The sequence below is a fragment of the Silurus aristotelis genome (assembly GCF_946808225.1).
Source record: "Silurus aristotelis genome assembly, chromosome: 16".
Classification (NCBI taxonomy): Eukaryota; Metazoa; Chordata; class Actinopteri; order Siluriformes; family Siluridae; genus Silurus; species Silurus aristotelis.
This window is the reverse complement of record NC_139589.1, coordinates 14,997,210-15,010,770: the sequence shown is the minus strand read 5'-3', so window position 1 is coordinate 15,010,770 and position 13,561 is coordinate 14,997,210. Positions and strand designations below refer to the sequence as shown.

The 13,561-nt window shown below is 36.2% G+C and overlaps 1 protein-coding gene across 1 annotated transcript; it reads right to left on the bottom strand.

Annotated features, from left to right (window-relative positions):
- Positions 1 to 66: 66 nt before the first annotated feature.
- On the bottom strand, positions 67 to 13,561 carry wdr55 (WD repeat domain 55). Its single transcript, XM_083565254.1, has 8 exons — positions 13,410 to 13,561; positions 9,506 to 9,645; positions 8,388 to 8,488; positions 7,420 to 7,507; positions 5,412 to 5,591; positions 2,764 to 2,863; positions 2,315 to 2,484; positions 67 to 563 (listed from the first exon to the last, which is right to left on the bottom strand). Exons 1-8 carry the CDS (start codon positions 13,476 to 13,478, stop codon positions 239 to 241), a joined length of 1,173 nt encoding a protein of 390 aa, XP_083421380.1. The 5' UTR covers positions 13,479 to 13,561; the 3' UTR covers positions 67 to 238.

Here is a 13,561-nt window from a genome sequence, read left to right as displayed (position 1 = left end):
TCATAATATGTGCATACTTGAAGCCACTTTATATCTTGGAGAACACAAAATAAATGCTAAGCAAAGTTTTTTTTTCTTTTAAAGATTAGACATTTATTTCTAGGTGTATTGACACACTGAATGATTAATGCACTCTGAAATGTGACGAATGAGTAGATGAATAGATATAGAAAATAAATTAAAACTATTTGGATAATTCAATTAATAGCAAATTAAACAAACAAACAATTTCACTGCTTCAATCTTCCACTTCATCACTGTCCTCCACCTCTTCTGTTGTTCTGTCCACCTCATTCATGTCAAGTAGTCCAGAGAAAAAGTCCCCTGCTCTATCAAATGCTTTACTACTAAGAGCCTTGAGATGGCCATCTTTTTTCTTCTGCTGTCGGTAATCGCTGACCCTCATTGCAGAGAGTCCTGAAATGTCCCAGAATTTAATGAGTTGGTCATGACCACAGCTGGCAAGAAAGCGTTTGTCCCATGAGCAGGCAATTTCCTCAATGGGTTCCCCGATATGCTGCCCCACACTGCCAACAACCCGATTAGGCAAGATATTGACAGCTCTGCAGAGGAGGTAAAATATAATACATTAATTTAAAGCATGAAAAAGCACTATCCAAAGCATGCATGTGAAGCAGTTTGGAAATTAAACTAACCATTCTGATTTCAAACAAATAAATATTTACTGAATTGACTGCTTTTTGGTGTCTGCATGCTGATTCATTAAAGGATATTTGTATGTCATTTTTGATATACCATTTTTGTTTTACCTGAATGTTTCTTGCAAAAATGTATTCTACGGCTATCAGCCTGATTTAATAACTTGATTTAATGTAAATCAAATGTCCGTCAAATACTAGGCAAATTAGTAGGATTTTCTATCCAGGCCATTTAATATAATTATTATAAAAAAATAAAATAAAATAATAAACACGATAGCATTTATGGAATCTGGATACAAATAAAAGCACTTTGAGATCATCTTCATTATTCCTTTCAACTTCTATGTAATAGGTGTGTAACAGTACACATAATTCATGGTTTATTATCTGCCTCGGTTTTTAATTCATGGTTCGGTTCAATTCAGTTCAAATTTGGGTACACTTAGGGGGAAGAAACGCAAAAATTGTTTGCCGTTTTTTATCAACATTTGTGAAGAACAGTTTACACTTTTAAAACAATTTTAAATAAAATGCCTGCTTGGTTAAAACATACAAAATATTTTATTTAAAATAAATAAATAAATAAATAAATAAATAAATAAATAAATAAATAAATAAAATAAATTCCTTCCATCCTTCATTCATTCACTCCCTCGATATGTGGAATTGTCAGGATTTTTTCCTTTTAAAAGAAACTCAAAGCTGGACATTCAAATCGCTAGCGTTGGCAGAATGTGAAAAACGGCACACTACAAATCGTATTTCGTATATTTTAACTATGTTCCGCACATAAAAAGGAATGCAATCGGTACACATGTGCACTAAACCTAAACACTGTACTGAAATCTTTCGGTACAAATGCGTGTACCATTACACCCCTATTATATACTGTGGTAAAAGACTAAATTAACTGCATGTCCAAATATTTATGGTCGTAAGTGTCAAACAAATTGAACTTTTTTTTTTTTAAATGTCAGTTAATAAAAATAAATAAATAAATAAATAAAAACATAAGAAAACACACCTAGACAAGTAATAACTGAGGGTAAGTGAAGAATTCAAAATTTTTGGTTAATAATTCATATTAATAAAAACTTTACTATGCTTAAACTTATGGATGCTAACACTTCTTTGTTGTTTCCATAACTCTGTAATATATCTGTATCAATCACTCTTATTAAAAAGATATTACCTTGAATTCCTGTCAGCTTCAAAACAGCTATATGGTTGGCTTTACATAAAGTTTTTAGCAGAATAATTTAAGCCCCTCAAGAAACAAATAAGCCTGGTGCAACATAGAAAATAATTATAATAACAGACCAGGTCTATAAAGATTTTTTTTTAAATATATATATATATATATATATATATATATATATATATATATATATATATATATATATATATATATATATAAAAATGAGTGATGTCAAACTTAAGGGTGATGCCAAAATCCTTTAGAAAGGAGAAGAGGAATCCACATGAACTAAGAAATATCAATAAATAAATAGGGGTAAAAACAGGTATTAAAAAAAAAAAAAAAGTGCAATTTTATTAATACAATATCTTGGAACAACCTGTAGTTTCAAATCATGTTTACTGCCTTCAGTTTTAAGCACTGTAGTGTTATATCCATTTGCATGTTCCCTTACCTGATGACTCCATCCATAGAGGCAGTACACAAAATATTTTCTGTAATTGGTATAATGCAGTCTACAGACTCTGCCTGAAGGGCAAATCGATCACTAGTTGCCCCAAATCCGTTCCAGTTAAAGATGTAGAGCATCCCTTCGCTGGAGCCACACACCACTTTCCGACCATGCTGTTATTAATAAAAAAGCACAAAGACAGTTAAAGTTAGCAAGTTTGTTTTTTCTTATACATTACCAAACCACTATACAACCCTAACACTGTTTTCCCCATGAGCTACAACCAGCAGGCTTAATAGGTTTCATGATTATACTGTGCATTTTAAGTTACAAATCTGCTGCCAGAGGCTGAATAATGTTGTTAAATCTAACCTTAAAAAATGTATAAAGTGTGTGTGTGTGTGTGTGTGTGTGTGTGTGTGTGTGTGTGTGTGTGTGTGTGTGTGCATCACCTTCATAATGGATATAGAAGTGAGATCTCCATCCTGGATTTCAGAGAGCAGTTCAGATCTTCTTCTCTTTAAATTTACCACACCCAGAGTTCCATCACCACTAGCAACCCCCCCCCCCCCACACCCAAATAAAAATAAAGCAGAATCAATATATGTAGACAAGTTATATTTAAATATTAGTTATGCAAATATGTAAGTAGAAACTAATCTAAACATGCACTTACAGTGAGGAAAATAAGTATTTGAACACCCTGCTATTTTGCAAGTTCTCCCACTTAGAAATCATGGAGGAGTCTGAAATTGTCATCGTAGGTGCATGTCCACTGTGAGACATAATCTAAAAAAAAAAAAATTCCAGAAATCACAATGTATGATTTTTAAACGATTTATTTGTATGATACAGCTGCAAATAAGTATTTGAAGACCTGAGAAAGTCAATGTTAATATTTGGTACAGTAGCCTTTGTTTGCAATTACAGAGGTCAAACGTTTCCTGTAGTTTTTCACCAGGTTTGCACACACTGCAGGAGGGATTTTGGCCCACTCCTCCACACAGATCTTCTCTAGATCAGTCAGGTTTCTGGCCTGTCGCTGAGAAACACAGAGTTTGAGCCCCCCTTTCAAAGATTCTCTATTGGCTTTAGGTCTGGAGACTGGCTAGGTCATGCCAGAACCTTGATATGCTTCTTACAGAGCCACTCCTTGGTTATCCTGGCTGTGTGCTTCGGGTCATTGTCATGTTGGAAGACCCAGCCTCGACCCATCTTCAATGCTCTAACTGAGGGAAGGAGGTTGTTCCCCAAAATCTCGCAATACATGGCCCCGGTCATTCTCTCCTTAATACAGTGCAGTCGCCCTGTCCCATGTGCAGAAAACACCCCCAAAGCATGATGCTACCACCCCCATGCTTCACAGTAGGGATGGTGTTCTTAAAATGGTATTCATCATTCTTCTTCCTCCAAACACGTTTAGTGGAATTATGACCCAAAAGTTATATTTTGGTCTCATCTGACCACATGACTTTCTCCCATGACTCCTCTGGATCATCCAAATGGTCATTGGCAAACTTAAGACGTGCCTGGACATGTGCTGGTTTAAGCAGGGGAACCTTCCGTGCCATGCATGATTTCAAACCATGACGTCTTGGTGTATTACCAACAGTAACCTTGGAAACGGTGGTCCCAGCTCTTTTCAGGTCATTGACCAGCTCCTCCCGTGTAGTTCTGAGCTGATTTCTCACCTTCCTTAGGATCATTGAGACCCCACAAGGTGAGATCTTGCATGGAGCCCCAGTCCGAGGGCGATTGACAGTCATGTTTAGCTTCTTCCATTTTCTAATGATTGCTCCAACAGTGGACCTTTTTTCACCAAGCTGCTTGGCAATTTCCCCGTAGCCCTTTCCAGCCTTGTGGAGGTGTACAATTTTGTTTCTAGTGTCTTTGGACAGCTCTTTGGTCTTGGTCATGTTAGTAGTTGGATTCTTACTGATTGTTTGGGGTGGACAGGTGTCTTTATGCAGCTAACGACCTCAAACAGGTGCATCTAATTTGGGATAATAAATGTAGTGGAGGTGGACATTTTAAAGGCAGACTAACAGGTCTTTGAGGGTCAGAATTCTAGCTGATAGACAGGTGTTCAAAAACTTATTTGCAGCTGTATCATACAAATAAATAGTTTAAAAATCATATATTGTGATTTTTGGATGTTTTTTTTTTTAGATTTTGTCGCTCACAGTGGACATGCACCTACGATGACCATTTCAGACCCCTCCATAAGTTCTAAGTGGGAGAACTTGCAAAATAGCAGGGTGTTCAAATACTTATTTTCCTCACTGTAACTGTATACTGTAATTTCCAGACTACAAAGCGCACCCATATATAAGCCGCACTCACTTAATTTTACAAATATTTTTATTTTAAACATAAATAAGCCGCACCTGTCTATAGCCGCAGGTGTCTACACTGAAACTAATTAAATTTGCACAGGCTTTAACAAAAGACACGTTACACACGGTGTAACGGGTGAAATATGTTGCGCTTCCTTTAGGAGCATAGGGGTATTTTGGGAAAAGCCTGGATCTGCATTTTTCCGTTATTACTGCACTTGTGCAAGATGAGGAATATGTCCTTATTATTTTCTGATGCTCATTTCTAAGTTTCTTTGACTAACCCGTAACACTGTTGCCAAGAAAAAAAGCACGAGTTTTGGAAACCTGTCTGTGCTTATATGATTTATGTTGCAACTGGAGTTAGCGAGCTCTCCCATGACCCAGACTCAACGCGTTACAACGGCTTGTATCTAAACAGTAGCCTACCAAAAAAGTCATTGTTCTCTGTCTTCCTCCTTCCTTTCACAACAATTTCTCTCTGAAGTTTATCTTTTGGCATCGTTGTGCGTAAAAAAAATAAAAAAATTTCTCCCGATGCCGTGCAGCTCAGAACACAGGTGAGGTGCGTTTTTTCGTTTTCACTCGAAAATTTCATTGGTCTAACGTTATTGGTCTAGAATGATTAAAAATGCATGTGAATATGAAGAAAAAGAGTGCATCCAAAATGTTTGTAAATTCAGTGGAACTTTTCTAAAATTGTAAGGGAAAGAAATTACACCAATTTCATTTGTATCATTTATCATTGCAATAAGCTTAAGTACCTGGAAGATAGTAAGGTCTTCTTCGCTGGATCAACAGCTATGTCACTGATGTAGTCTTCATGTTGTTTCATTGACATGAAAGAAGTGCCTTGTCTCATATCCCACACTTTCAATGTGCCCTCATCATCTCCAGTGGCAATCATATTTTCATTAACTAACAGCAAGGCATTGATAGACTTGCTAAACAGAAAAATAAAGTCCGTTTTCAGCAGGTACACTCAAACACTGTCCCCACTATCCATATTATTAGGGGTTCAAGCACGTAGTTCTGAAACTACAGTTTAAAAATATTAGTTTATCCATAGCCTGTACAACATTTGTTAAAGACTCACACGTTTTATATTCTTGGAATGCTAGGGTCAAAACCTAGAAAATGCCTATTGAGAGGTTCACTCTACGAAGTTTCCTGAAAAATGTTGCTATATTAAAAAAATCTCTCCTGAAACTTGGCATGCCAACATGAACAATATCATGTTTTTCAAATGCATAAACTATTGTGTATTGCACGCTTTATCTCAATGTGAAGACATTTATCTAAAATACCTGGCTGTCATCAGCCAATACATTTTGAGCACCTGTTAGTCAAGGTTAAGAAAGCCTATCAGAATGAAACTTAGTGGGCATGTTTGACCTATGGCCGTAAAGCCGGTACGAATTAAAAACAAAATAAAAAAAATCAAACACTGGGGGGGAACAATATCATGTTTTTCAAATGCATAAACTATTGTGTATTGCACGCTTTATCTTCATACACTTAATCGTCATATCATTTGATAGATCTCCTGATCCCTACTGTCAATCAAATCCTTCATTAATTTTTCTCAATTATTTTAAATACTTAATTTTTTGCAAACTAGGTTTCTAGTTTTTTTGCCTGATTGGAACCAAACCAGTGCAGAAATGTTCCATGGACAGAGACCATTATCAAACTCGGTGAGTTGTATGAGCTCAATCTTTGGTCAAATAAAAAGATTTATGGAGCTTGGACACTTTGTTGGTGCTATAAGGTAAGGAAGATCCATAGAAATGGCTCTAAATACGTAATCGTCGACCTGAAACTTGTCATGCAGTGTCTGTGTCCAATTTGACACAGACACTGCATGACACGTTTCAGGTGGACGGTTACAAGGGTCTATGCGGACATTCGCATATCTCAAAAACCATGGCCACTATTTGCCAATGAATTTGGATCACCTATTTCACAAGGTTAACAGAGGTCTATCCGAGCATAGACCTCTGTTATGACAAGGGCATGTTCTCAATGTCTTTTTCCTTATGAGCTTCAATGCCGTAGGCACTTGAACCCTGCTAATCGCTGCTTACAGCTATATTTTTGCTTGTTTTAGAAAGCCTGTTCAAATTCGGTTTCGTTGAAGGGAATACAAAGAAGCAAATGTTACAGATGTTTGAGTACTCAACCAAATTAAAATAGATTGGCAGGTGGCAGTTATTTTGCTCAAAATCTAATCAAGACTTTGGCTTTTTATGAGGGGAAAATAAAGCCATGAGTCGGCAACTTTGAATTGAGACAAAAATCCTGAGGCTAGTTCCCTAATATTTCCATATTATGCAAAAGTATAAAATCTGTTGGAAAAGCTCAAATAAACAAATAGAAATTTGGTTCATATTAATCTGACAAATCAGTGGAACAAGCTTGTTTCTAGGTTCGCTAGAAATTGGGTAAATGTAACAAAGTTACATAAAAAAAAATTAAGCTAAAACCCAGAACCCGTATCCTATTCAAATGTTGGTAATTACATTTTATAGTATCATATAAATGCACAAAACTCTGTTGCTATCCCATATATATCCTGAATGGCTAAAAGGTTAAAAATCTACTATTTAAATAAAACAATTATATTAGAAAATGAAAGCAAAGTTTGTGCGTCTCCTTGCAAACATGCACAGACAATGAATGTATAAATTATCCAGACAGATCCATGAAAGTAACAACTGGATTCAATGTATGTAACATTCATCAGATTCACATTTTTAAATTGTTTAATACCTGTGAGCTTTAGGAATACGCTTAACAAGTTTTCCAGCCACAACATCCATGATGTGAACAGCCTTGTCTTTGGACACACTAAATAATTCTAAAAGAGAGAGAGGAATGTACTAAAGCAATAAATCTTTAAAAAGATTTAAACTTTACGTATATACAATGCCTGTAAAAAGTTTGAAAACACCTTGTCATTTATAATTTTTTTAAATACACATACATGTTCCTTTTGTTTATATGCAATAAACTAGGCAATTTAATGGCAACAGGATTTACTTTAACCAAACAAATACATGTTAAATTTTAATTGAGAAAATCATCCTTTATCATGAATAACAGCTTTACACCATAAGTTTCGATAAATTCCAAATTGCTTTGCAAATAAAATACTTTGCCATGCCTCTTGTTGCCAAAAGTGTTTTTCGCTTGTTTTTTTTTATTCGGATTTTGTGATTCAGTTCATCGCACAGCAGTTGTACTGGATTTAGGCAGGCCATTTCACGATAGATAACACGTCAGCTGACTGTTAACTCTAAATTATGCTTACGGAGCTTGGACATATCCTTTCGGTCATTGTCTTGTTGTATGGCAAGGTTGGTTCCAATTAGCCAAAGTACAGTCAGACTTGCATGGCAGTGAAATATAGAATAGTAGCCATGATGGTTCAGTATTCCTTTCACCTGGAATAAGTCTCCAAACTTCCCTGCTGTATACGAATACAAAACCATGTCTGCAAACATCTTCTCCCCTGCTCTCTGGCTTATACAAGTTCTTCTGTTATGTCAAATGTGGACTAATTTATCCACAACTTCCAGTTATTCACCGTTCAATTCTTGTGTTTTTGTTCTTTACCTAGTTTACTGCATATGAACAAAAGGAACATAAGTGTTTCGAAAACAATAAAAGACTAGGTGTTTCCAAACTAGACAGGCACTGTAAAGATTAATAAAGCATGTAAATACAGACTCACTCACTTTCTCCATCATTTGAGAAAGCAATTTTTCTGCAGGATTTCAGGTGATGCCCAGATGACCATAGCTCTTTGTTCTCCCCATCATTGCAAGAGTATCTGTATCTGCAATGCAGGTAGGGGCATATAAGTGTCGGTAGATTTCAATGATTTTCAGCAGGTAAATTCTTAAAAGGTAGTAGTTTAACACATTGCTGTATATTGGTACTGCTTTTAACATGCACTACTATCTTGGCAAAAAAAAGGACTGCAAAGAGTTCTTCAAATGGTTCATGTTTTTAACTGAGTAAACATTTCCTACTTGGAAGCATTCTAGGAAACCCTCTGGAAGGGATTAACATCAAAGAGCTACAAAATTCATAGGTACTATAGTCATATACAGTACAGACCAAAGGTTTGCGCACACACCTCCTCATTCAAAGAGTTTTCTTTATTTTCATGACTATGAAAATTGTAGAGTCACACTAAAGGCATCAAGGGCTATTTGACCAAGAAGGTCAAGTGATGGGGTGCTTCGCCAGATGACCTGGCCTCCACAGTCACCGGACCTGAACCCAATCGAGATGGTTTATGGGTGAGCTGGACCGCAGAGTGAAGGCAAAAGGGCCAACAAGTGCCAAGCATCTCTCGGGGAACTCCTTCAAGACTGTTGGAAGACCATTTCAGGTGACTACCTCTTGAAGCTCATCAAGAGAATGCCAAGAGTGTGCAAAGCAGTAATCAAAGCAAAAGGTGGCTACTTTGAAGAACCTAGAATATGACATTTTTCAGTTGTTTCACACTTTTTTGTTATGTATATAATTCCATATATAATTCCACATGTGTTAATTCATAGTTTTGATGCCTTCAGTGTGAATCTACAATTTTCATGAAAATAAAGAAAACTCTTGAGATGAGAATTTTGAATGAGTGAATGAATGAGAAGGTGTGTCCAAACTTTTGATCTGTACTGTATATGTGCCTGTTAAAACGTGTAGACAAAAATAAGCCATTACTGTTTCTCTTTAATATGTGCTAAACTGCATTTGATTTATCCTTCAAGAAGTAAAAACTTCAGATGGCTTTAGATGTTCCAGAAATAGCAAACTGGATGTCACCATGTTCGATTTAAAAGAAACGCACAAATATATGTCGCCATCCACATCTCCAGCAGCAAGGATGTCTTCTTTAGGATGAAATGCCAGCGTGTTAACAATGGCCTCTTGCTTGATGTCTTCTGGAGTCTCTCTAATCTTTTGTGTTTGGGGTTTGGATGTTTCTTCCTAACATAAAACAATATGAGACAAAAGTTTTTAATCCTTATGGCTGTACAGGGAAATATAAAGAAACAGTCAAATATATAACACTTTGTTTAAACAGATTCCCAATTAATCAATAAGGTATTCTGAGTCTAATTGATTTGTTTTAAAATTCAGTCCAACACTGAATAGGAGATTTAGGAGATGTGCCATTTTATACTTTACACACCAAATAAAAGTTGTTTTAAAAATGGTACTTAAGTAAATCATAATTTTTTTTAATAATCTGATCACATAAATTTGTTCACATTTTAATTGTCTTATTGTTTACAGCCAAAACCTATGTAATATTGTAGCCATTATGTCTGCCAATGAAATAATATAAAAATACACATCAAAATCTAAACTCCCATGTATGTAAAAGATTTTCCTGAATTAGAAAACTGCATTTTTTGTGTATAAAATTGCATTTTATAAATATAAAAAAAAAAAAAAAACACAACATAAACATAATTATACATAGTGTAATTTGACAGATTTTTACCCACATTCAACCCAAACAGCTGTTGGAAGGTATATTTCAAAGTAGTCTCATCTTAAAAATATAACTGTAACTGATAAATATAGAATAACAAGCCACTCCAAGCCAAATGAACAGTCTCATTAGGGCCGGAGCACCGAGGAGCAGGCCAGAATGGCCTGCACCGAAAGGTGCGAAGCCCTATTTTTCTTGCTCGGATTTATTATTTGTCTCATTTTTTATTTTTATTTTTTCCCCCCAACACATTGGCCAATTGGGGTCCTTTAACATGCTCGAAAACTCTTGAAATTTGGCACACACGTCACCTGTAATGCAATTATGTACACACATGTACGAAAATTGGTACGCATATAGATTTCATAGACCCAACTTTCGCCCTCAAAACTATGAGCTCCGCCCAACAGGAAGTCGGCCATTTTGGATTGTTTTATAAGTGCATGCGGTGAACTTTTAAATACTCCTCCTAGGGAATTTATGCGATTGACATCAAACGTGGTAAACATGATGCCAAGACATTGGACTTGCTAAATTGAGAAGGAATTTTTGATATCTCGAACAGTGCTGCCATGGCGAGGAGACTAATTTAATGGCGGATTCAGAGAACAGGAAGTGTCTAATATCTAAAGCAAAAAATGTCTTATTGGGATGACACGCGGTGTGTATGTTCGGCCAAGGATTCCGATCGCATTTATGTGCCTATTGTGAATCTCGGCCATAGCGCCACCAACAAGCGCCAGGAAGTGTGTCAGTCACAAAAGGTGGATTTTTTGACAGTTGCATGTGGTGAACTTTTAAATACTCCTCCTAGGATATTCATGCGAATGACACCAGACTTGGCCACAATAACGCAGAGACATTGTAGATGATAAATTGCGAAGGGATTTTTGATATCTCCAATGCTGTTCCCATGGCAACGCATCAAAATTTACTTTCATTTTCAGGTGTATTTAAGCTCTTGGCATGCACTTTGGGTGCCTTAACATGCTCGAAAACACCGGAATGTTGGCACAGACGTCAAAGTCGGCTGCCATTAGGACCGGTCAAAGGCTGGAACATAGGCGTGGCAGTAGGGCTCTGTAGCGCCCCCTGTAATGCAAAAACAAATATTGGTGCACAGATCGGGCAAACATGTACGCACATGTACAAGAGTTGGTATGCATATAGATCTCATCGACCCAAACAACTTTCACAATCAAACCTATTAGCTCCGCCCAACAGGAAGTCGGCCATTTTAGATGGTTTCAAAAGTGCATGTGGTGAACTTTTAAATACTCCTCCTATGATCTCAAACATTGTTGCCATGGCATCGTGTCAAAATTTACTTTTATTTCAGGCATATTTAAGGCTTTTGCCGTGCTTAGATTACCTTAAGATTTTACACATACATCACATTTGTCGGCTGTTAAGTGTGGACAAAAAGGTCAGTCAAAGGTGTCTCTCAAGTGGCTCACTAGCCCCGTTTGTCTAAAATGTGTGGTTTCTTTTACCTACAGTCCCCAAATGGGTCAGTAACAACATAAAATAGTTAACTGATATTTAACCACTTGATGCACTTGCCCACCGTGCATTGTTTTCTGGGAGGCACCGTATAGCGATAAAAAAAACGTGCGAGGGCCCGCCATTGCTGCTTGCAGCTATATTTATTCTTGGCATTCATTCTACAGGTGTAGTCAGACTGAATTATTTCCAAATAAATCTAAAATGTTCAAGTCTGAGTTTTGTTAATGTTAATTCAGAAACGTAAAAAAAAAATAAAAATAAAAAGTTCCAAAAATGTTATTGCCCCTTCAATAACAGTCAATAAATTTGTTTTAATTCATTGTTTTAATTAGTTTATTAGTTTTAATTCTAAATTGGTTTCAATTAGAATACAACCAGATTTGATTTCGATTAGCACTGTCAAATACAAAAACTACTTAAATGCAACCTTCCAAGCAATGTAGACTAATGAAAATCTTAAAAATCAGCTCAATATGCCTTGATAAAAAATATTTTAATACTCTCTCTGAGCCTTTATTAGAAACACCCACTGTTTCATGCATTTCATCTAATTATCCAATAATGTAGCTGCAGTGCAAAGCATAACGTGGTATGGAAGTTATTGCAATAAATATATGAATGCCAAATAGGAAATATTTGTTAATCATCTAAATCCCCTCAGGACCTAAATTTACCCAGCTTTTAATAAAGAACTTACAGCATGATGAATCACACAAAGCAAAAGTCACCTCAAATTGGTTTAATGGATATGACAATCTGCATTTTTGTTTTGGGAGAGTCACAGCATGAAAGTGCACCTGAAAAAAACTTGCAGGAATTGTTGGCTGAAAAATATTTCCAAAATCTTGAAGTATTTATGCCTGAATGCCTTTATGATGAATTGAAAGTATTTTCAAAACAAAAGAATGGTGTGTCTGTCAGCTTGCAATTTTGTAAATGATTTAATGATTTAAATATTAGTATCCTAATTTTGTTATATAAATTTCTGCATGAAGAAACACCTTAAGAAATAATTGTCGGTGAACACAGTTCACAATATCATCCACAAATGCAGGTTAAAAATATGCCAAGCAAAGAAAAAGCCATACATAATCCCGAAATGTTGCCACCTTATCTAAACCAAATCTCATTTAAAATAGACTGAGGCTAAGTGGAAAACTGTTCTGTGGTCAAACAAATCAGAATTTTAAATTATTGTTTTGAATCTGGGCATCAGGTACATTAGAGCCTACGGGATGGACAGCATTCACATCTGAAAAGGCACCACCAATGTTGAAAGGTATATACAAGTTTTAGAGCGACATATGCTTCCATGCGTATGACCTCATTTTCAGGGAAGGCTTTGCATATTACAAGAATATGCTAAACCGCATACTGTATATATTACAACAGCATAGCTTCGTAGTAGAAGAGTCCGGGTGCTGAACTGACCTGTCCAGAACTTTCACTAACTGGAAATGAAATGAAAACTACACCAAAGAAGACCCATGACTGTTAGAATACTGTACCCGATACGAATGGGACAGCATTCCCCTCCCAAAACTCCAGCAACCGGTTTCCACAGTTCGCAAACGTATACAGATTGGATTGAAAAAATACTGGTACATACTGCTACTGTACGCACATTTATGATTTGACAATATTTTGCATTCCGTATGTCATATATTGCACGTCTTTAGTATCCCGAGGCGTCCGTATGCTTTACACTTGTTAAAATGTAGAAAACGTTTTTAAAAAATTAACTTACATTTATTTGCACAGCACTGAGAATTTCTTCCTCTGGTGAAATCTCGTGTTTCAACTCGGTGTTCGCCATGTTGCTTGTCTGCCGAAAAAATTAACTTCCAGGTTAAAGGTCTTCAAACTACGGTGGCCCGGACAACGAAAGGAGACGTTTTT